At 47.5% G+C, this 22338-nt stretch overlaps 1 protein-coding gene across 3 annotated transcripts in view; it reads left to right on the top strand.

Annotated features, from left to right (window-relative positions):
• The first annotated feature begins 751 nt into the window (after window positions 1-751).
• Window positions 752-22338, top strand: part of BDH1 (3-hydroxybutyrate dehydrogenase 1) — a 42447-nt gene continuing 20860 nt past the window's right edge. Inside the window, exons 1-2 of one of the 3 annotated variants that reach the window (XM_059391245.1) lie at window positions 752-971; window positions 15259-15385. In XM_059391245.1, the coding sequence (XP_059247228.1) occupies window positions 15303-15385 (83 nt within the window). In that variant the 5' untranslated portion in view covers window positions 752-971; window positions 15259-15302. Of the gene's footprint in view, window positions 972-6456; window positions 6823-8166; window positions 8185-15258; window positions 15386-22338 lie in introns of those variants that run through there. The other 2 variants (XM_059391244.1, XM_059391246.1) reach the window with 2 other exon arrangements.

The following is a 22338-nucleotide window of genomic DNA, read 5'->3' as shown; positions in this document are numbered from 1 at the left end:
ATAATAGAGAAAAGAAAACAAAGACATTATACGCAGACACACACCACAAAGTAAGGAAGAAATCCTCATGACAATTACAGTCCTTGTTTTCTGTAACTGGTCATGTGGTTGAAGCTGATATTTATAACTACCTTTTCCTCCTGCCCATTCCATATTCCCTTTGTCCTTGTCTGGTTGTGCTTCTTTACTTGGTAGAAGGCCCCGAACCTTCATTCACAGAGGATCAAGGTCATTAGTAGTCCTGCCTGAATTTGATTGTTGTAATTTTCCACTGACGTTAATGACAGGTTATGGGAATACTAAGAGATCCCTTAAGGGATCTATACTCTATACATATGTCTATACTCTATATGTCTACATATGTCTGTATGTCTATATTCTTCCTTACCTCCATTGATGATGTTCAAGGAGTATGTTTTGGTCCCACCTTCTGACAACTAACTCTGTTTAAATTTGTTTGGCCATCTTGAAATCTTCTCAGGTCCTGATTCTGGGTCATGCTCAGGGCATTCTCCGGATATTTCTGGCAGGGGGAGCTTAAGGTGAAGTCTGCTGGAGCTGCCCTTTGGCATCATTTTTTCTTAATTTGTTCCTAATCAGTGACATTTACTCTTGACTCTCTGCTTGTCAGAGGGCCAAACTCACAGACATTTTAAGCTTAAAACAAACATTTACAAGGCTGAACTTTGCCTATTTAATGACAAACACACAAACATCCAGAACTCTAAATATTGTATTTATCATTAGTTCATTTTATTTCAAATGAGTGTGAGAATTTCCCTTCCCTGCTAAAGACTAGCATTGAAATAATACACATACATTTTGGAAGTGATTTCCAGGGGTGTGTATTATACCTTATTAACTGAGCATTAAGAGGATTCCAGGTGTATCTATCTGCCTTGTAACTTACCTGGAGAGCACCCCGCGAACTGATAGTGCTGAGGGACGTTGTTACCCCACCACCAGCTAAGGTGAGTGAACACTGAATGCGAGAAATATCAGCAGAAGGAAAAGCTTCAAATCTTGGGAAGAGCCTGGTTGAGGGGAGGGAGTTGGGGAGGAGCAGATATGCCTCGGGAAAGAAGTTCTGGCAACCCAAAATGGAGAGGTAGCAGCCTGGCAATTTGATTTCCCTTCTGAATTAGTAGGCTCTGTCCTTGGTGCAAGAAGCAGTAAATGGTTTAAAAAATACATATTCGTTTGAAAAAAATTATGAAGATATGAATCAAAATAAGCATGTGTTTTGTTATCCCGATTTTTAAGAGTTTATTGTAACAAATATTTTTTGAAAAAACTGAATTTGAAGGTCAGAAAATTAAATCAGATTTAAGGTTTGAGAATCTTGTCCCATATTTTTCTCTTTCAAAGTGTATATGGTCAAATAGAACCTATAATTACTTTTCCTAGCTGAGGGCATGAGATGTTGGCATCTGTATTGTATTTGTTGAAAGAAATTTCCATGTAATAAGGCATTTGAGCTTCTGTTAGATCATTCACAGAAAGAATACCCAACAGGTTATAAAAAATTCTCTATTCCAAAGGCCCTTGTAAACTGGAATTTTCAGCCTTTTTTAAAGCAAGATCCTTAGGACAGTTGGTGGTAGGCTTAAAGAAAGTCTCTGAAGGGCCCCTGGGTGGCTCAGTCTGTTGAGCATTCAACTTGATTTCAGTTCAGGTCATGATCTCAGGGTCGTGAGATTGAGCCCCACATCAGTCTCCAAGCAAAGCATGGAGCCTGCTTGAGATTCTCTCTCTCTCTCTATCCTGCTTCCCTGCCCCCAGCTTTTGGACATTTTCTCTCTCTAAAAAAAGAAAGAGAGTATTTGGAATATGATGGACTTATGTGGCATCTGTCTCTGTCACTTGATAGTTGTGTTGCTTCAACTTCCTTTGGTGCAAAATAGGGATAATCTTAGGTCACTTTTAAAATCGTTAGAGATTAAATGAAATAATGCAGACAAAACTCTTGACATCGTGTCTGGAACATAGCAATGAACTGCTAAGTGGTGTTGTTGAAAACAGGGACCCAGCATTTGCTTATCACTGCATTCTGAGAACAAAGCACAAAGCCTGTGATACATGATATGATAAGGCTCAGGTGTAAACTGATAGAAGGAAGGAAGGAGATTCATGGGTTGCTCTAGCTTGGGGTGAATGGTCAGAAGTAAGGGCACTGTTTTTTACCTTCTTTTTAAAAATTTTTTAATTTTTTTAAAAGACTTTATTTGACAGACAGAGATCACAAGTAGGCAGAGAGGCAGGCAGAGAGAGGAGGAAGCAGGCTCCCTGTTGGGCAGAGAGCCCGATGCAGGCCTCGATCCCAGGACCCTGGGATCATGACCTGAGCCAAAGGCAGAGGCCTTAATCCACTGAGCCACCCAGGCGCCCCTGTTTTTTACCTTCTTGTTGCGGAAAATCTGAGGTGACCGAGGAAACTCAAACACCACACGGGAGAGCAGGGAAAGCTTAGCTTTATTAACGCCAGCGGGCTTAGCCGGATTCCTTCCCAAAGACTGAGCACCCGACAGAGTTAGGAGTGAGTTTTTATGGTTACAGGCAATGGGGGATGTTAACGGGGTGTTTTCGAGGTCTCTCAAAACCTGAAAGCGTTCCCATTCTCTCAAGGCCAAATGGCACTTTCACCTGGAAGTATAATCCATGTGGAGGTGTCTCAGGAGAGTGCTGAATCACCCTGGGGACTGTTTCTTTTTCTTTCCTTATTCAAACAGGACTGGGCGTCAGGTCTTTTTCTTCTGTCTCAGCAGGAGCAATGACTTGTTATCTTATCTTAGTCAAACCGGATGGCTTTTTGGTCTTTTCTTGGCTTTAGCTGGAGCAAAGGGGAGCCAGGAATGGAAAGGGGCTGGAGCAGGGAGTCTCTATCCGCCTTATTCTCATACTTTCCCTCTTCAAAGATCCCAATTACTGCAAAGATACTTTGCTTACATTTCCAAACTACTGGGGCACCTGGCTGGCTCACTTGGTAGAGCATGTGACTTTTGATCTCAGGGTTCTGAGTTCAAGCCCCATGTTGGGTAACAGAGCCCACTTAAAAAGGAAAAACAAACAAACAAAACAAACAAACAAAACCAAAAAAACTCCTTATGCCAAACTGTGGTTAAAAGGTAAACAAAAACAAAAACAAATTTTAGTTAAATATATTGGAGTCAAAAGACAGAAAGGGGGTGAGGATGCGGGTGCCTGACACGGCCCCTCTTTCTCCAGAAAGGTCCAAGCTCTTGTTTTACTTGCTCACTCACTGCAGGGAAAAGACTGGGCCTCCAGTTCTCATTCATGAGCAGAATTCAGTATTATGGTCACGTCGGGATCTAGGGCTCTTTTCAGCGCATTAAATTCTGAGCACCACCAATTTTAGAAAAATCCACTGAGCTTTTTCTTCATTTCACTGTCAATTATAGAAAAAAAAAAGCTACTTGATACTTCTAAAATTCTGCAGAATTAATGACATGATATCTAGTCTCCCTCCTCCTTTTTAAAATATTTTATTTATTCATTTGACAGACCACAAGTAGGCAGAGAGGCAGGCAGAGAGAGAGTGTGGAGGAAGCAGGCTCCCCGCAGAGCAGAGAGCCCAATTCGGGGCTTGATCCCAGGACCCTGGGATCATGACCTGAGCCGAAGGCAGAGGCTTTAACCCACTGAGCCACCCTCCCTTTAAAACAAAATTCAAATTGTATCAAAACAAAGAGAAGCCCTGTAGGGTTTGGATTAGTAAGTGGTGTTATTCTTCTCTCTTCCCCAGCAAGGCTCAGTGCTGAGGGTTGCACAGGTGGGCTCCTGGAGTGCTTCAAGGTGGCTGGCCAAGGGCGGGATTTAACCTGTACCATTTGACATTCAACACTTAACACTGAGGACAGAGAAGACCAAGGGCATTTAGAGATGGGGCAGGGCTAGGTCTGGAAGAGGAGGGCTGGGGCCTCGGAAGATGAGGGAATGGTTAGCTTGACAGGGATTCAGGAAGTCTGTGAGTGAGGAGGCAATTAGGAACGGATATGGATGGGAGCCAACCCTGAGGCCCTCTGGGCAGTGGGATTTCTTCAAGGGGCTTCGTTCCAACTGGGTCTTTAAGGATGCTACCTTAGTCTGTCCTAAAGCCCTACTGGAAGTCCCACTACACTACACTTACATGTCCCTCTTTTAGAAGACTTACAAGACTTCTAATGATTCATTAACTTATGTACATGTCTCATCTCCTTCCTTGAAGGCAGAAGGGAAGGGCGGCTTCCCTTCCAGACTAGTTGCATAATTTGCAACAGCACCACTGGTGTTGAAATGAAACATGCTAGGTGCTACAAACCCTGGCCTGAGACTTCGTATCTGGGTAGAGGAACTGCTTTCACAAGGGGGTGAGAGGAAGAGGAGGGCAGAAAGGAGACAGAATCTTGGCACGTGCTGCATTGGGAGTGAACTGGGTCTCACATTGTCTCTGCCTCCATGTTCAACCGCAGAGCTGAGAGTTTTTCAGTTTCAAAGTCAGCAGTCAGAATCTTGGAAACAGGGGAGAGAATTAAGGAGTGTTGAGAATGACTTTGTCAGACTCTCATTTTGACCCAGGCCTTCAGCTGGTCCTATCCCTTGGGAGTCACCAATAGTCCTGCCTTTCTCTGAGAGTTTATTGGGGGATTCCCTAGAGGGCAGGGCAACTGGGAGAGAAAATGAGCAAAAGCTCAGGCTGAAAAATTCCTCATTAGCAGACGTGAGAAAGGTCTGCCGAGAATGACCCTGAAAGGTGGGCAGAGATGCCTCTTTTGGGTTAATGACTGGCTTAGTCGGGTTCCCCAGAAAAACACTCTGAGCAAGAAGCCTCTTTTGGATTAATGACTGGCTTAGTCGGGTTCCCCCAAAAAAACACTCTGAGCAAGCATTTCCATACAGTTAGTTTATTTTGGGAACAAATCCCAAGGAACAGGAGTGGAAGGGTAGGAAGATCAGCCAAGCAAGGAAGAACAGAAAAAAGCAATCCAAGTGTGCAGTACTGAACTGATAAAGTTGGGCACCACGGTGGGCAACCGGGGCTCTGTCCTCTTAGGAGCTACACAGAATGCACCTCAGAACTGCCCACCGGAGGAATGTTAGAGGGGAATATTTCTCCACAGGTTCCTTCTGCCTCAATGCATGTCTCTAACAGTGCTCGCGCTTTTGCATTTGCAGTTATGCGCCTGCGTCAGAGTGGGCAGGGCTTTCCCACAGGGGTCCTTGGCTGCTTTGACAGCGAAGACCAGAGCTGCGAAGGTGCAGACCAGCTGCAAGGTGCAGCTGAGGCAAGGTGCCCTCAGGTACCACCTGAATTCAGTCATTTGCCATAGCAAAGCTGGAATAAAAAGATAGGCTGGGAAGCTGTGAGGTCAGCCACAGGTGCTGTCTGATATAACTTCAGGTCCAATGTCCTTTCCCTGTTTTCTATTAGTTGAACTACATTTCCGTTCAATTCTCAGTCCAAAGTCAGGACCTCTGATTTTTCTAGGTGGAAACGGTAATTCTTCCTTTCATTAAATGCTTTTCTAGCCATGCATAACTTTCAAAGTGTAACCAGCAACCCATTGTAACGATTTATGTTATGGCTGTGGCGTGGAGAGAGCCAGTATTCTGAAACACAACACTGAAGAAAAATACGCTGGCTTCAGTTTGTCTGTAAAATGGGTACAGAGAATAAAGTGAATCCTGCCTTTGTGATCCTCCCATTCTTCAAGACACTGTTGTGTTAGGAGCTGGGGATAAAGTAGAAACAAACTCTCAAGAAGCCCGTGGAACGGAGCTGACAAGTTTCTTCTAAATTCTCACCAGGCCAGCACTTCCGTCCCTTTTTCATCTGTCTGGTCCCTTTCCAATCAGCGCTTCTGTGATTTGACGTTAACATAGCCCCTGTCACTAATTTGTCGATAGTCTCCTTCTCTCCTCAGGCGGCTTTTCATCCTAAAAACTTGGCGCGGTCATCCGGCTCTATGGCCAGTTCCCCTGACGTTTATTGTTTAAACTCTGGGACCTGTGCTTAAATTACCTTTAAAGATTCATAGGAGCAATTCTTTTTTTTTTTTTTAATATTTTATTTATTTGACAGAGAAAGATCACAAGTAGGCAGAGAGAGAGAGAGAGAGAGAGGGAAGCAGGCCCCCCGCCGAGCAGAGAGCCCGACGCGGGACTCGATCCCAGGACCCTGGGATCATGACCTGAGCCTAAGGCAGCGGCCCAACCCACTGAGCCACCCAGGCGCCCCCATAGGAGCAATTCCTTAAATGCATTCCATCCGATCAAAAGACAAATATAAAAACCACCCAACGAACTCCGATGAGTTCGAAAGTCAGCAAACACGCACAGAAGCTGGAAGAAGCCTCACTCCTCACCAGGTTCCTTCAGTTCCCGGTGCGGCATCTGCTCCTCCCAGCTTGAGAGCCCCAGACTCTCCAGAACGCGGCTGGCGGTGGAGCTCAGCGCCTGGGAAGGGGTTTATCTTGGGCCGAGAGCCAGATTGGGGGTACCCTCTGCGGGAGGCGGGCTGGGCGGGACGCCCGAGGAGGAAGGAGAGCGCGCAGGAGCGCTCCCCGCCCCGGCGACGCCCGCGGCCCGTCCCGCCCCGCGCTGCCAGACTGCGTGCACCCACTGTGTCTAGGCTCGGCCGCCTACCGGATCCGAAGTAGAAAGCCGCAGTAGCGGGAGCGTGTAGGACTTCGAGAGGGCAACGGCGGCAGTGCCCCCACCGGGCCGTCCAAGCCAGGAGCGCGGGTACCCGCGAAGCGTTGGGCTCAGGGGAACGCGCCGGCTGGGCCCTCCGCGGCCGGAGCCCCTCCACCCATCTGGTCTGGGGTAAGAGGAGGGGTCCGCATCTCTGCAGCTACGGCGGCATGCGCCGACGCCCCCTGCTCAGTTTGGTTTGGCCTCGCGCGGCCCCTTGGATACGGGTGGGGATGTGGCACGGATTCCTGTAGGTGTGGCCCTGCAGCTGCGGCCAGGGTAAGGGTGGGAAGATGGACGGATCCTGCCCAGATCCGTCTCAGTCCCAGGCGGCCCTCACCCACCGCCTTCCGGGGCCTTCAGTCCTCGCCTGGCTTTTATTATTAGGCAAAATGTGCTCGGCGGGAGGAGTCCCAGGTTGAACGCGCAGCCCCGAGGAGCCCAGGGGAAACCCCCGGCCTCATCCTTCCCCGCCTCCGCATTTTACAGAAGACCACCCCGGCTCCCCAGTACGGAAGGAAGTGGCCCAAGGTCATCTCGTAGTCGGAAGCCGAGCCGGTACCGAAGCTGGTAGTTCCAGTCCCAGGCTGGGACCGCCCCCTTCTTCACCGCGCCTCCCTCCTCCTGCCCCACGTTGCGTCCTCCGCGAAGCCCTGTCCTCAGGACTTGGGGAGTGCTGCCTCCCCCTTTCCCCGCACCGCCGCGGCCGGGGAAGGACGGTAGAGAGCGGTTAGGCTGCCGGTCCAACCGCCTTGAGCACGAGCTGAGCCTCCGGCTGCTGGAGGACCGAATAGGCAGCCGGACGGGGACGGGGAGTGGGGGTGGGGAGCATGGTGGAGGCGCGGCGGGGGCAGCCTGGGGATGGGATGCCTAGGTGGTGGTAGGCTGGGGCACGCCCAGTCGCGGGCGCCGACCGCCGGGCTTTGTCTGGGCGGTCCCTTCTCAGCCAATGGGAGCGCGGCTCGAGCCGAGCCCCTGGGCTCCCGCCTCCGGCCGGCGGGAAGGAACTGCGGCCCTACGATTGGTTGCGCATCCCTCCGCGCGGGGTGGAGCTGGGTGGCGCGCGCGCTCGCGGGCCGCCCGGCTTCTGCTTGAGTCCACGAGCGTGCGAGAGAAGGTGTCCTGGCTGTCGGTCCGCAGCCGCTTCGGGGCGGGTTTGGCTCTGTTCGCGTCGTTGAGCCCTGCGCGTTTTTTTCCAGACCGTCGGCCAAAATCGGCCTCGAGTCAGCTGATGCAGTCACGGGCTAGCCCGGGTTGGGGGTGTAGTCGAAGAGGCAAATCTTTCATTACTGACGGCTGCTCGCAGGCCTCCTGCAGCCGGGATCCTTCAGGACGCCGCATATGTCCTACTTCCTACCTGAGCCTTGGAGCCCGGCTTTGCATGGGTTTAAATACACCGCTGGCGAGCGTGGAAGCTGACCTTTGGAATTGCTGCAGATTTCATGCTCTCTCCATACACTTATGCATAGAGTCTGTTTCCAGTCAGACACCAGAGTAGGTATTTTGGGGAAGGCGAAAGTCAGTGCTATAACAGGTGGACCCTATCTGTGGGGAGCGCACAGACCAGGTGGGAGTTGGTGGAGTGCTTATAAGCAGAAATATCTAATACTTGCTTAGGTAAGTGCTGTTCTACGTGCTATTACAGAGGCACAGAAGGAAAGGATGGAATGGAACTGTAGGCGAGAGATTGATTTTTTAAAGTCAGGGCATCAGGAAAGGCATCTTGGAGGAGTATTCTTTGAATCAGGACTTGGTCTTAGGAACAAGTCATATGTGGTATGGAATGAGCAAAACATGGAAACTGGAGAGTACAGGGCTTCTTGAGCGATGGTATAGCAAATGGTAATGAGTAGATGAGAAAATTATAGTGATTTGGAGGCCCAGGTGAGGTCCGGCTTGTATACCCTGATTTGAAATGTGGTAAGAACTTATGAATAGAATGGCTCTTTAATTTGTCAGGTGTGCTGTTATAATAATAATTATAATAATAATAATAATTATTATTATTTGACATCTGCACCAAAAATCTTGGAAATACCTTTGATTTTTTGTTCTTGCACATTCTCCTTTAAATTTGTCCGTTAAATCATATGGGGCTCTACCTTCAATAGCTAGCCAGACTCTGACCACTTCTAGTTACCTTCATGGTTTCCACCAGGGCCCGCAACCCTTCTGTATATCTCCAGAGAGTACCTTTGCACATTTCACTGGACTTGTGCAGTGCACAACCTTTATGGCCATAAACTGTGGCTCTGGATTACTGCCTCAGCATGTAAGTGGTCTCCCTGCTTTTGCCTTTGTTCATACTCAGTTTATTCTTAACCCAGTGAGGCTTATTGTATTAAAAAGTAAGTCTGATCATAGTATACCTCTGCCTAAAAGCCCCTTAAGTAATTCACATATTATGTGCCTACTGTGTAGAGGGCAGTGTTAGGTGTTGGGGGTATAACAGTGACCAAAGCAGACAAAATCCCCTGCTCTCAGAGTTTACATTCTAATGGGACTGAAAGATAACAAATAAGATAAATAAGTACAGTGTGTATAATGTTAAAGTGTAGTAAGTCGTGGGGGGGGGGATAGAAGCAGGGGAAGGGGAATAGAAAATACCATGGTGGGGGTGATACATGGGGTAGCCAGAGAATGTCTTACTGGGGAAATATTTGAGTAAAAGATTAAAGTGTGAGAAGGATCCCTGTGGATAATGAGGGGGAAGAATGTTCCAAGTAGAGGGAAAAGTAAGGGCAAAGTTTCCGAAGCAGGAGCTTACTTGTCATGTTCTAAGTATAGCAGGAAGGCCATTGTAACCAAGGTGCAGAATGGTGGGGGCGGGGATGAAAACCCAGATTGTGGAGGGTCTTGGGGACAATCTACAGTGATTTTTTTGGCTTTTACTGCCAGCAAGAGTTTGGTGCCTGAATGACACGATCTGAGTTACATTTCACAGAATCCTGCAGGCCCTTGTCGAGCAGTGTCTGAAAGGGGACAAGGGTAGAAACAGGGAGCCAAAGTTGGGTGGTGACTGCAATAATCCGGGCAAGAAGTGAAGACGGCTTAGACAAAGATGATAGCAGAGGGCTCTAGATACATTGTGAAGGTGGAGTCAGGATTTGCTGACAGCTTGGCTGCAGAGTGCAAAATAAAGAAGGATTAAGAATGAAGAAGACAGGGGCGCTTGGGTGGCTCAGTGGGTTAAGCCACTGCCTTCGGCTCGGGCCCTGGTCTCAGGGTCCTGGGATTGAGTCCCGCATTGGGTTCTCTGCTCAGCAGGGAGCCTGCTTCCCTCTCTCTCTCTCTCTCTCTCTGCCTGCCTCTCCATCTACTTGTGATTTCTCTCTGTCAAATAAATAAATAAAATCTTAAAAAAAAAAAAAATGAAGAAGACATAGAGAAACAGGTACTCCGTGCCATAGCACAAGCTTGATTTTGGACAGGTTTTTTTTTTTAAGATTTTTAATTTATTTATTTGACAGAGGTCACATGTAGGCAGAGAGGCAGGCAGAGAGAGGGGGGGAAGCAGGCTCCCCGCTGAGCAGAGAGCCCGATGTGGAGCTCAATCCCAGGACCCTGAGTTCATGACCTGGGCCGAAGGCAGAGGCTTTAACCCACCACCAGGCGCCCCTGGATGGGTTATTAGAAGTTATAATAGATAACCTATTAAACATTCCAGTGGAGTTGTTGCATGGGCAGATGGCTATGTGAGTCTGGAGTTTGGAGGAGAAGGCTGGTTGGAGGTAAACATGTAGGAGTTGGTAGCATATAAATCCTATTTAAAGCTCTGAGCACTCATGATGGGTGTGGGAAGAGTCCACCAGTGGAGCCCTGAGAGTCCCATCGTTTAGGGGTCTGACTTGAATTTGATAGGCGACCCCTATTATCCTACGGATGGAATGCCTGCTTAAGCTGGCACTTGTGGCCATTTTGACAGCTCTAATACTTTCTCTTGGGGCAGGACAGATGAGAAGTGGAGAGGGGGAGACACGGTTTCCTGTTATCACTGCCAAGATCTATTGGCATTCTCAAAATGGGGCAAGCTTAAGAATTAGTAATAATGTTCTCTCTGCTTCTGTGCATTTTCACTGGTATTGTTTTGGCCACAAGGAACAGAGACTTTAAGTTTATTTCAAGTGCCTTATAGAGCACTTGAAGTCTTTATAGAGTCTCAGGTGCAGCTCTTTCAGGAGGAGGCTCTGCTGTTCTGTGTCTCTTGTTTGTCCCTGTCCATCTCTCCTCCTTGCTGCGTGTGTGCCTGACTCTTCTCTCTGCAGGTTGGGTTTCTCCATCCTCTCTGGCTTCAGGGGCAGTGTAGCACAGCTGTCTCCCTCCCCCCCACCTGCTGATCACTTGCCCCTGCTCCCCACCCCCAGGATGATTTGCATTCTTTCACAGCCACAGGGGTCAGAGGGATGGGTTCTCTCCCTGACCCAGTCCTCAGTGACCAGAAGGGAGGTCTCACTGGCCAACTGTAGCTGCGGAGGCCAAATCCTATGGGCGAGAGACAGGTCTGAGAGGGCAGGGATCGGGTGAGCAGGACAGACACCCGAAAGATCACCACTTCAGAGAGTGTTGGTGCTGTGTTATCTGAGGAGAGCTGACATCATCTGACTTTAATCAGGTGACTGGACTGTCTCAGACTAACGGAAGTGCCTGCGTTAGGTTTGTCTTCACTGAACTGGGCTGTATAGGTAAATCCTTGGCTTTTACTAAAGGTCTCTGTCACAGACAGCTGTATGAGTCACCTCTGCATCTGTGATAAAATGGTAGTGAGACCATTGTCGGCTTTATCATTTAATGTTCCTCTATAATGCTTTTAGACTTTGGGTCCAGAATAGTCCTCTCTCTAAGGAATAATGGTCATCTTTTTTGAATTAGGGCTTTAAGCCTTGGTAGGTTTCCCCTTTTGCATGGCCTTACGGAAGCCCTGTTAACTATGCAGTTAGCATGTGTAGCTGAGCTGGCCTGGAACTTTCAGGCAAGCCTGTGCTAAGTAACAAGAAGGGAAATAAATGGCCAAAGGAAAATATATCTCTCTCTCAGTAGGGATTTCAAACTCAAAGGCCCATAGAATCCAGGAAGTTAACAAAGGTGATTGTGGGGAGGTTTAAGACAGATAGTAGGTGTAAACTTTGTGTTGTGTTAAAGCATAACTTAGCTGCCTAGTTACATTGCCTTTTAAAATACTAGGCTGGCCAAACAGAAACAGCCAGGTAGAGCACATTGGAGGCAGGCTGCTGGTTGTCAGACCTTCGAATTTCACTCAGAAGCTCACTGGTCTTAATCTCCTTAGTGTGGGGTTCCTACATAGGAACATTTCTTGCCTAAACCCATCCTGCCCTCAGTAGGATAGGGGTTACTTTTCCCATGTGGTAGTGCCAAGACCCATCCAGACTTCATGTCTAAAGACACATACATTCTCTTTCCTGCCTAAGGCCTACCTCCTGTGTTCCTGTTGCCTGCTGATGACCACTTTTTCCAAGGATTTCAGGATGGGGAATATCTGTCCCTTGCAAGAGAGACCTTGATCCTAATCCACAGGAATGCAACCAGCTTCGTCCTCCGAGAGTTAGTCCTGGGGAGCCCAGCACTGGGGCGAGGATGCACACACTATTTTTTTGGAGAGAAGGTACTTCCACAGGTTATGTGTGGGTGCCACATTGAAAATGGAAAGAGGGTGCCCTAGAGAGTAGACCCAGGTGCTCTTAGTATTAGAAAAGTTTTTCCCTTGGGATGCCTGGTCATTCAGCAAGTTAAGTGGAGAGTCTGCTACTCCTTCTCCCTCTGCCCTTCCCTCTGCTTGTGCAGCACTTCTCTCTTTCTCTCTCAAATAAAAAAATAAAATCTTTAAAAAGAAAAGAAAAGAGAGGAAAAGAACACTTCCTCCCAGATTCCAGATTGGCATGTAAGCATCTTGATTTCATGACAGTATCTTATAAGTTTGGTCCCTGGCAGTCAAGTCCTCTGTGCCAAGTTCCCCTGGGGCAGCTGCCTCGGTTCAAGGCCCAGGAGACTGTCCCCGTCGCACCTCCCCCAAAGGTGCTCTGCCTTCTTGCCACACGCACCTCTTCCAGCCACCTCTGTTTCCAAACCAAAAGGCAAGTGAGGGCTTTTCAAGTTTGAGAATTTCATATTTACAGAGAAGAAAGCCCAGCACCAGGCATTAAGATGGCAAACATCCCCGAAGCCTACATGGGAATCCCACGGGCTGTAGCACTGTGTTTGCCATGGGGAAAGCAACATGTTTTAGAAACTTAAAAAGGAAGAAGAGATCTAAAATCCTACCATTTTGTGTCAGAGACAACGTCACCAAGAATGCATTATTCAAAGGGCCAAGTTTTCTTGTATTATAAGCTATTTTTACTTGAGCACTTTCCCATAGTGCTGACTTGAGGGAAAATAAAATTGAAAGCAGCCCTCTGTGTGGAGATAATACCGAAGTCGTCTCTGCCACAGGCACTGAGCAGAAGGGATGAAGGGCTTTAATTATAGACCGCTGGATTTGGAGTGCCCCAGTGGCAGTGAGCTCAGACTCCAGTCCTGAGGGGAGAGGCTGAGGTGCCTGAGCTAGGCCCACTCAGCCGCAGGGGCGGAGGAGGGGCACACTGTGGAGCCTCTGTGCCCCATGGCCTTGTGCCTTCTCTGAAGGGCCGGTTTGGGCTCTGTGTTGCTATTGCCTGCCGAGTGCTGGCTGTGGTAACTCCAGTTTTGGCCGCAGGCCACCTTTCTACACACCGCTCATCCCCACTCTCACTGAACGCCTCCTTTATGTTAGGCTTCTTCCGGGCATGAGGGATGTGGACAAGGCTCCTGTCCCCTCCGAGCTTACGATCCAGAAGGGGAGGATAAAGTAAAGAAACATGGTGGTTTGGGATTGAAGAATGATCTTACAGAGAGCAGGCTGTGTGTGCTGCCTGGGGGATCTGGGACAGCCCCTCTGAAGTCCGAAGAGTCAGAAGGACTCAGCTACCTAGAGTGAGGAAGGAGCAAAGCCTGGGGCCCTGAGGCAGGAAAGAGCTTGGCACACATACCAGAAGCTTTCAGAAGGTCAGCGTGGCCCAGGGTAGCGTGGTACCCGAGGAGGTTGGGAAGGGAGGCAGAGGCCTGTGCCCAGCAGGCATGGAGAAGAGGCTTTTAGGCAAAGAAGTCACATAAGTTGACTGATTATACACACACACACACACGCATACACATAAATATATGATATGATATTATAAATATATATATATATATATATTTAAGATTTTATTTACCTGAGGGAGAGGCAGAGAGCATGAGTAGGGGAAGGGAGATGCAGACTCCCCGCGGAGCAGGGATCCTGTTGGGAGGCTCAATCCGAGGACCCTGGGATCATGACCTGAGCTGACGTTTAACCGACCAAGCCACCCAGGCCCCCACTTGATGGATCTGTAAAGATCTTTCTGAGTACAGTGCTGAGAATACCGTGGTGAGGAGGGACAGGAGTGGAAGGAGTGCCGCGTAGTGCAGGAGGGATCACACAGGCCAAGTGATCCCTATTTGTTTCCCTTTCTTAAGGATTGAACAGATCAGACAACTCCACCTGCTGCCCACAGTGAACTGTGCGGTGGCTGGCTAGATAGATAACAAATTGTTTCTCTACCAAGTGGCCCTGTTTGCTGGTCATCAGTCGGGTTCAGGTGGCAGCACAAGGGCCCGGAGGAGCTGCCTCCCAGGCACAGCCCCGTTCCCAATAACAATGGTGGAATAAACCACAGGCAGATGTGCAAAGGAGAGGCTAGGATGGTCCACCAGGAAAAGACCAGCAGCTCCTCTGGCTGTGGTTGCCTTGCTCAGCTTCCTCCTGGCTTCCACTCCCCACCCCCTTCACCCCTTCACTCCTACCCCCCTACCCCCGCCCTCCAGCCAGGAGGGCCACTAAGGCACACAGCAGTCAACAGTTAATTGTGCACAGCTAGTCCTGGTGCTGAGTAGCCTGAAGGTAACTTAAGGTGACACCCTTGTTGCAATTCAGTTGATGTGACTTAAGAGGGTGGTGGAGGGGTGTGAGACTCAGTGTGTGTGTGTTTTAATTAAGGTTGATGGAAGTGTGTCTCACCGTCTAGCTCCAGGCTCCAGGCTCCAGGCTCCAGAGCTACTGCTGAGTTGAAGTCAGAGCCAGACCCTGTGTGTGGTGGGCTGGGGGAGAAAGGGGCTGGGTGGAGCCCAATGATTTGTGCGGGGCTGGAAGAGCTGCAGGCTGATGCCCGGGGTCACCCCAGACTGATGATCTGCTGATTATGGGGAACACATGAGAATAGGGCTCCGTGAGGCTCCATGACCCATGGGGTGGGTCCTCAAGTGTCCCCTGTGGTTGCTACTTCACTTGGGTGTCAGATCAACAGTCTGGTCCCACCTTCTCACGTTATAGGTAGGTGACAGCCCGCCCACGGTTGCCCAAGGAGGTGGTGGCACAGCCAGAACTAGAACGCATTTCCTGACTCTTTCCATCACAGGAAGTAGCAGCTTTGTGAGGGATGTGTGGGAGGACCCTGCCTCAGCCCCGAAGGGTACGCCCATGGAGACAAGGCAATGCTGAGGGTGCATTTTGTGTTTCAGAACCGACCAGAAGGAGATCCACCATTCTACCTCTCGTGGCCACCATGCTGTCCACCCGCCTCTTCAGACCCCTGTCACAGCTGCCGGGGAGAACCCTGAGTTGCTATGACAGAGAAAATGGAACAAGGTAAGAAGCGAAAGGCTGGAGGTGCCCTTGAGGGTCACAGTTTGTGAGCAATACAGTTTGTCACACATGGATCTGCAGGAGGCAAGAAGGCCTGTCTCTCAAAAGATGTCTGTCAGTTCCTGCTGTCACCAGCAGAGGAAACAAAGGTGTCCTCAGAAGACAAAGACCTTCACAGGGCACAGAAGAGCTTTCATCCCTGCTTTGTGTTTTTCAGCTTTTTCTTTTGAAATAATTGCCGTTATGTGAAAGTTGCAGAAGGAGTACAGAGAGTTCTTGTATCTCCTTCACCTCACTTCCCCATATGTTGACCTCTCGCAAACTGTAGCGCAACCATATAAACCAGGAAGTGACCGCTACAGTAATACCGGTGAACTAATCTGCTAATGCAGATTTCACCAAGTGGCCTACTAATGGACCTTTACTGGTCCCGGGTACAAACCAGGCTCCCACAGTACCTTTAGTAGTCATGGGTCCTCAGACTCTTCCTACTGGGGATGATTCTTTAGTCTTGGTTGTTCATGACCTTGCCACTTTGGAAGAAAGTTAGGGTTTGTGTGGTGTTTCTTTGTATGTACATTCACATGTGTGTTTGGAAGGATCCCCCTTAAGTGAGGTGATGCCCCACTTGGAACATTGCATCAGGAGGCATAGAGTTTTTTTTAAGATTTTATTTATTTGACAGAGAGAGAGAGAGTACACGCAACGGGAGTGGCAGGCAGAGGGAGAGGGAGAAGCAGACTCCCCGATGAACAAGGAGCCTGATGCAGGACTTGATCCCAGGATCATGACCTGAGCCAAAAGCGGATGCTTAACCGACTGAGCCACCCAGGTCCCCCAGAAGGCATAGAATGTTGATGTGTTTCAATCCTTTGATCACTTGGATAATTGCTGTATTTAAATCTTATACATGAAACCAGTTAATTAAAATGTCCCAAGGTTTCCCAGAATGGTTTGAGTGATTTAGAGAAAGCATTAAGTACAAATTAAACAAGTAGCTCTTCTTTGAGAACTTCTGGAATTGCTTTTTCCAAGGGGATTCAGAGTGCTTTATTACCCCATTTTCTTCTTTTGCAGCCAGGGCAAGGAAAAAACAATATGCTTTCTATTCTTTTATATTTGAGAAGAGTGAAATTAAGGGTCAGGTGAAATGTAGTCTCAGCAGCTAGAAAATCAATGGATATTTTCTCTGCCAACAAATAAGTCTGTCTGGAAGAACATGCATTTAGGCTTTTAGGACCGTTTGCTTAAAAGCATTTCCATGGGCTGCAGAGGCTTGGTTGGAAACAGGTTTCAACTAGCAGAGGACATCATAGAAGAGGAGAATGAAACAGCCTTTCCCACAAGGGCCGCATCCCCTGGAAGGGGGAATGGAGCCCAGCTCTCTTGAAGGACTCTGACCTGACAGCCTGCCCTACTTACTGGCTCTGCACAGCCCTCGGATTTTGTGTTTCTGGCTTCGGTAGAAGGCTCTGGTGCTGGCCCCGGAGAGGTGAATTACTGATCATTTCCCACCTCCGGGATCCTGGTTACACAAACCAGCTGGGCCAGTGCTCAGCTCCGCCTGCTTGGGCCTGACATGCAATACTTCAGGAGAGCCTGATCTGGGCAGAATGGAGAGGGGCTCCTTTATCCCTTCCAGCCTTGGCTCCTGTAGATTCCCTTAGCCGCCATATCCCTTCTGATTCGTGGTTGACTAGACTGTATTGTTTTTGCATATGCTGCCGCGTGAGGCCATATTTCTCCCAGGCTGCACTCTATCACTGACATTTGTCCCTCCTAGACCCCATCATCTTGGTATCATCAGCCTGTCCAATTACTTAATCATGACTCCTTGCTACAGAAAGCTGGGTTATTGTGGCTGATTCATGATGGAAGAGACACAGATTGGTAAGATGGAGAAGAAGCCAGAATTGATGCCCTGGCCAGCATGGGGTGGTGTCTCGGCAAGTGGCCCGGCAAGTTCCTGGATGCTCTGGGGACCAGGAGGTTCTTCCACAGACCCTTGGGGGAAGTGCTGGGTTGTACCTCCTCTGCCCCATCTGATTGCACTTGTAGGTTAGGACAGCAGTCGGCGAGGTCTTCTCTGAATGTGGCTGCTGCCTCTTTGGGGTTCCACCCCGCAGAAAACTGTCCTGAGCTGAACTTGTACACACCTGCAAGACGAGCATGGCGGCTGGAGTAAGGGATGGGTTGACCTGCAGCTTGCTGCCACCTCTTCCTGCTGAATCAGAGTGTTAATGGGAGGGACCTGGGAGTGTGCATTTTAACATGGTTCCCAGATGCCTGTCAACTGAAGTTTGCGAATGGAGGTAGCGAGGCCTTCCCAGGCCCAGGGACCCTCCAGACTGAGAAGCAATCCCAAGCTGGGCATCCTGCCGCGTCTGCAATGGCTATGGGGTAAAGGGTGGGAGGCCAAGCCGTCCCCAGCAGGATACTCTGGTGTTGTGGAAGCTTCCCCATGCTAACACTGGCTCCCTTCACTCACCTTGTCAGGGTTCTGCCTCTTAGTGGTAGGTGTGGAGGGGTGGAGCGTTGTGCTCTCTGGAGAGGAGGAAATCTCCACTGACAGCTGGGTTTGATCTGTAGAGCTTACTGTAAGACACCCAAAGAGAGTCAAGTTTGGGCCCGAAAAATATTTGAGAATGGGCAGGTAGATTAGAAAAAATCTGGCAGCAAGTCAGTTTGAAATAAACTCTTTCTCTTGCTGTGACCTTTCTGTTACTTTTTATAGTGTCAAGTAGCACAAAGGGAACTTGCAGGGAAAGAACACATAAAATCTGGTCCAGGAGAGACACATTCTTTTTTTTTTTTTTTTTTTTAAATATTTTATTTATTTATTTGACAGAGAGAGATCACAAGTAAGCAGAGAGGCAGGCAGAGAGAGGAGGAAGCAGGCTCCTGGCTGAGCAGAGAGCCCGATGCGGGGCTCGATCCCAGGACCCTGGGATCCTGACCTGAGCCGAAGGCAGAGGCATTAACCCACTGAGCCACCCAGGCGCCCGAGACACATTCTTTTTGCAGATTAACCCCTGGGGTCTTGGGGAAAACAGTGATTCTCTTTGAATAAAGTCATTTAACTACCTTTGGGTGTACTCACACTTAAGATGGCCATGCTCCAGGACTTAAAATCCGAAGAGACTCTGCTGTGGCAATTCAAAAGGACAGGAGTTTACTTTGGCTGACTTTCCTAGTGGGCCCTCGTTTCTGTCTAGTGAACCCATTGTTCTTAAAAATGTTGGATAACACATTTAAAAAAAAGTATTTTTGTAGGGGCAGAGAGAGTGGGAGAACCAGACTCCCCTGCTAAGCAGGGAACCTGACACGGGGCTCAATCTCAGGACACTGAAATCAAGACCTGAGCTGAAGGCAGCTGCTTAACTGACTGAGCCACCCAGACACCCCGGGATAATACATTTTTATGAATATTTTAAAAGCTTTTTGTTTTGAATAGGTAATATATTCACATAGTACAAAATAGTACATAGTAAAAAGCAAATTTATCTCCTACCTCCTCTCCCCTGTTAACCAGCTGCTCAGGTGACCCTGCCACCTCCATTTACTGTTTCTGGTTTAGTATTCATTTAAAAATTAACTGTACTTTGGAGCACCTGGGCGGCTCACTTGGTTAAGCGTCTGCCTTGGGCTCAGGTCATGATCTCAGGTCCTGGGATTAAGCCCCATGTCAGGCTTCCTGCTCAGCTGGGTGTCTGTTTCTCCCTCTCTCTCTGCCCCTTCTCCCTCTCTTGCTCTCTCTCTCCTCTCAAATAAATAAATAAAATTTATAAAAATAGCTTAAAAAAAACGAACAGTACTTATCCTTCTGGAAAGATGGAGTAGATATATTTTTCTCTGTTCCTCCCATTGGATAAAACTAAAGCCCCCAGTTTATATAAAAAGGCATAACAAGACTCTAGAAGATGGGGAGAAGAAGATGGATCAGCTAGGGACCTCGGGGCCCAAGAAACAACACAGTGATGAGCCCTTTAGGTTTTCTTTGCCCTTCACCTGGAGCTGAAGTGGCTGGCAGCACAGAAATGACAGCTTAGGACAAAAAGCCCCAGTAGGAGCCTGCTCTCTCAGAAAACTGGAGACAGTAATTGCTCTACTCCCCCCAAACACCACAGGAAGTGCTGTGGCTCCACCCCTCCCTGCACCTGCAAAAGCTGTACTGAGCCTCCACTTCCAGTTCACCCCAGCTGTAGTGGGGTACCCCAGTCCCTTCAGTAGAGGTAGTATCCGAGAACGCCAAGGAGGGGCCAGGACTTTTGTTCCTACCCAGCGGTAATCAGGCACCCTGCCTGCTTGGGTGGGAGTCCGGGAGAGTCAGGACTTCACCAGTCTCCCAGCAGTAATGAGACCCCACACTCCATGCATGTGGGGAGCAGTAGTGAGACCCTCCAGCCCCTCCCAGCCAGGCAGTAGGAGTGGAGACCTCGTAGGGAACTCCATCCCTACCCAGCACTACCACTTCCCAGTTTACTTTATGAAAGTAGTTCTACCCTGATTCCCTAGCCAGACAAAGACTGCACAAAAAAAGAGACCCGCGCACTAATATTCCTCATGAATAGAGATGCGAAAATCTTAAAATATTAGCAAATAGAATTCAGCACTACATAAAAATAGAAACTGTAAAAAATGGGTTTGTTCCAGGAATTGAAATAACACACAAAAACAATGTATTTTTATAGCCTGGCAATGAACTTGAGGATGTCAAAATTTAAAACAATACCATTTAAAATGCTCAAAAAATGAGATACAGTGGTATAAATACAGTAAGCATGCACAGGATTGGTATTGCAGAAAACTGTACCATGCTGATGAAAGAAATCAATGGTCTAAATAAATGGAGACCCATACTAAGTTCAGGGATTGAAGAACTTGAAAAAGTAAAAATATCAGTTTCACCCAAATTGATATATGAGTTTAGCACAATCTCTATCAAAATTACAGTCAGATTTTTGTGGATAAGGACAAGATTGTTTGAAAATTTATAGGACTAAACAAGGGAAATAAAATAGCAAAAACAGTTTTGAAAAACTGTTTTTCTTTTGAAAAAGAAAAATAAGATGGGAGCAGATAGCTCAATGAAATATAAGAGAGAATCCAGAAACAGACCCGCACAAATATCTCCAACTGATGTTTGACAAAGGCACAAAAGCAATTCAAGGCAGAAAAGTGTACATTTCCAAAACAAAACAAAACAAAAACGTTCTGGAGCAGTTGGACATTTGTAAGCAAAAAAAATAAACTTTGACCCATGTCTTACATTGTATACAAACTCAAAATGGATCATGGACCTAAAATGTCAAACATAAAACTATCAAACTTTTAGAAAAGAAATCAAGAGAAAATCTTGGGTTCTGGGATAAGCAAAGAATTCTAAAACTTGACAACAAAAGTGTGACCTGTAAAAGGAAACATTGCTATATCAGACTTCATCCAAATGAAACACGTTCCTTCTGCAAAAGACCCTGTAAAGAGGAAGAAAAGACAGCTTGCCCAATAGGAGAAAATATTTGCATCCTGCATATGTTACAGAGGACTAGCCTCTAAAACCTTTAAAGAACTCTCAGAGCTCAGTAGTGAAAGAACAATACAATACAATTAGAATATGGACCAAAGAGGGGCACCTGTTTGGCTCAGACAGTAGAGCCATATCTTGATCTCAGGGTTTTAAGATCAAGCCCCACACTGGAGATTATTTGAAGATAAAATATTTTCTTTTCTTCTCTTTTCTTTCTTTTTTAAAAGAAGAATATGGACAAAAGACACGAAGAGACATTTTACTAAAGAGGATACACAGATGGCAAATAAGCACAGGCAAAGATGTTCAATGTCGGGGCGCCTGGGTGGCTCAGTGGGTTAAGCCTCCGCCTTCGGCTCAGGTCATGATCTTAGGGTCCTGGGATAGAACCCTGCATTGGGCTCTCTGCTCAGTGGAGAGCCTGCTTCCCCACTCCCATGTCCCCCGCCCCTGCTTACTTGTGATTTCTGTCAAATAAATAAATAAAATCTTAAAAAAAAAAAAAAGAAAAGATGTTCAATGTCATTAGCCATCTGAGAAATGCACATTGAAACCACCATAATCAACATGACTAAAATAAAAAAAATAGTGACACCACCAAATGCTGGTGAAGATATAGAGAAAGTAGATCACTCATCCCTTGGGGCTGGGAATGTAGAATGCTCGCTGCTCTGGAAAGCAGTTTGACAGTTTCTTAAAATCTGTATGACCCAGCAATGGTTCCCCTAGGTACTTACTTAAGAGAGCAGACTTGTACAAGAACTTACACAGGAATGTTCATAGCTGCTCTATTTGTAATAACCCTAAACCGGAAACAGCATGGATGCCCTTGAATAGTTGAATGGTTAGGGGTGCCTGAGTTGGTAGTTTGCGACTCAATCTCAGAGTTGAGCACGAGCCCCACATTGGGCATGGAGCCTACCAAAAACAAAAATGAGCCAACAAAGATAATTGATAGTTAAAAAAACTGTAGTATACCCATACCATCGAAAACAATTTAGCAATAAGAAGACAAATTATTGATACGTGCAACAATCTGGTTGAATCTCCAGAAAATTATTGAGTGAAAGGGCAATCCCAAAAGGTTATATACTGTGTGACTCCATTTATATAACATTGTTGAAAGGACAAAATGATAGAGATGGACAGCAGATTAGTGATTAAGGAGGAGGACGTGGAGTGGACAGGAATGGGTGTGGCTCTAAAAGGGTAATGGGATCCTTGTGGTGACAGAAATGTGCTGTATTTTCACTGCATCTGTTCCAATATCCTGATTGTGATATGGTGCTATAAGTTTGCAAAATGTTACCACTGGGGGAAATTGGGTAATAAGTTACTTGGCGTCTTTCTGTGTTATTTCTTAACTGCATTTGAATCTATAATTATTTCAAAACAAAAGTTTAGTTGAAAAAAACTAACAGGGGATGCC

This window comes from Mustela nigripes, chromosome 2, assembly GCF_022355385.1.
Source record: "Mustela nigripes isolate SB6536 chromosome 2, MUSNIG.SB6536, whole genome shotgun sequence".
NCBI classification, from domain to species: domain Eukaryota; kingdom Metazoa; phylum Chordata; class Mammalia; order Carnivora; family Mustelidae; genus Mustela; species Mustela nigripes.
Note: the sequence above shows the minus strand (reverse complement) of the source record. Positions and strands in the feature narration are given on the sequence as shown.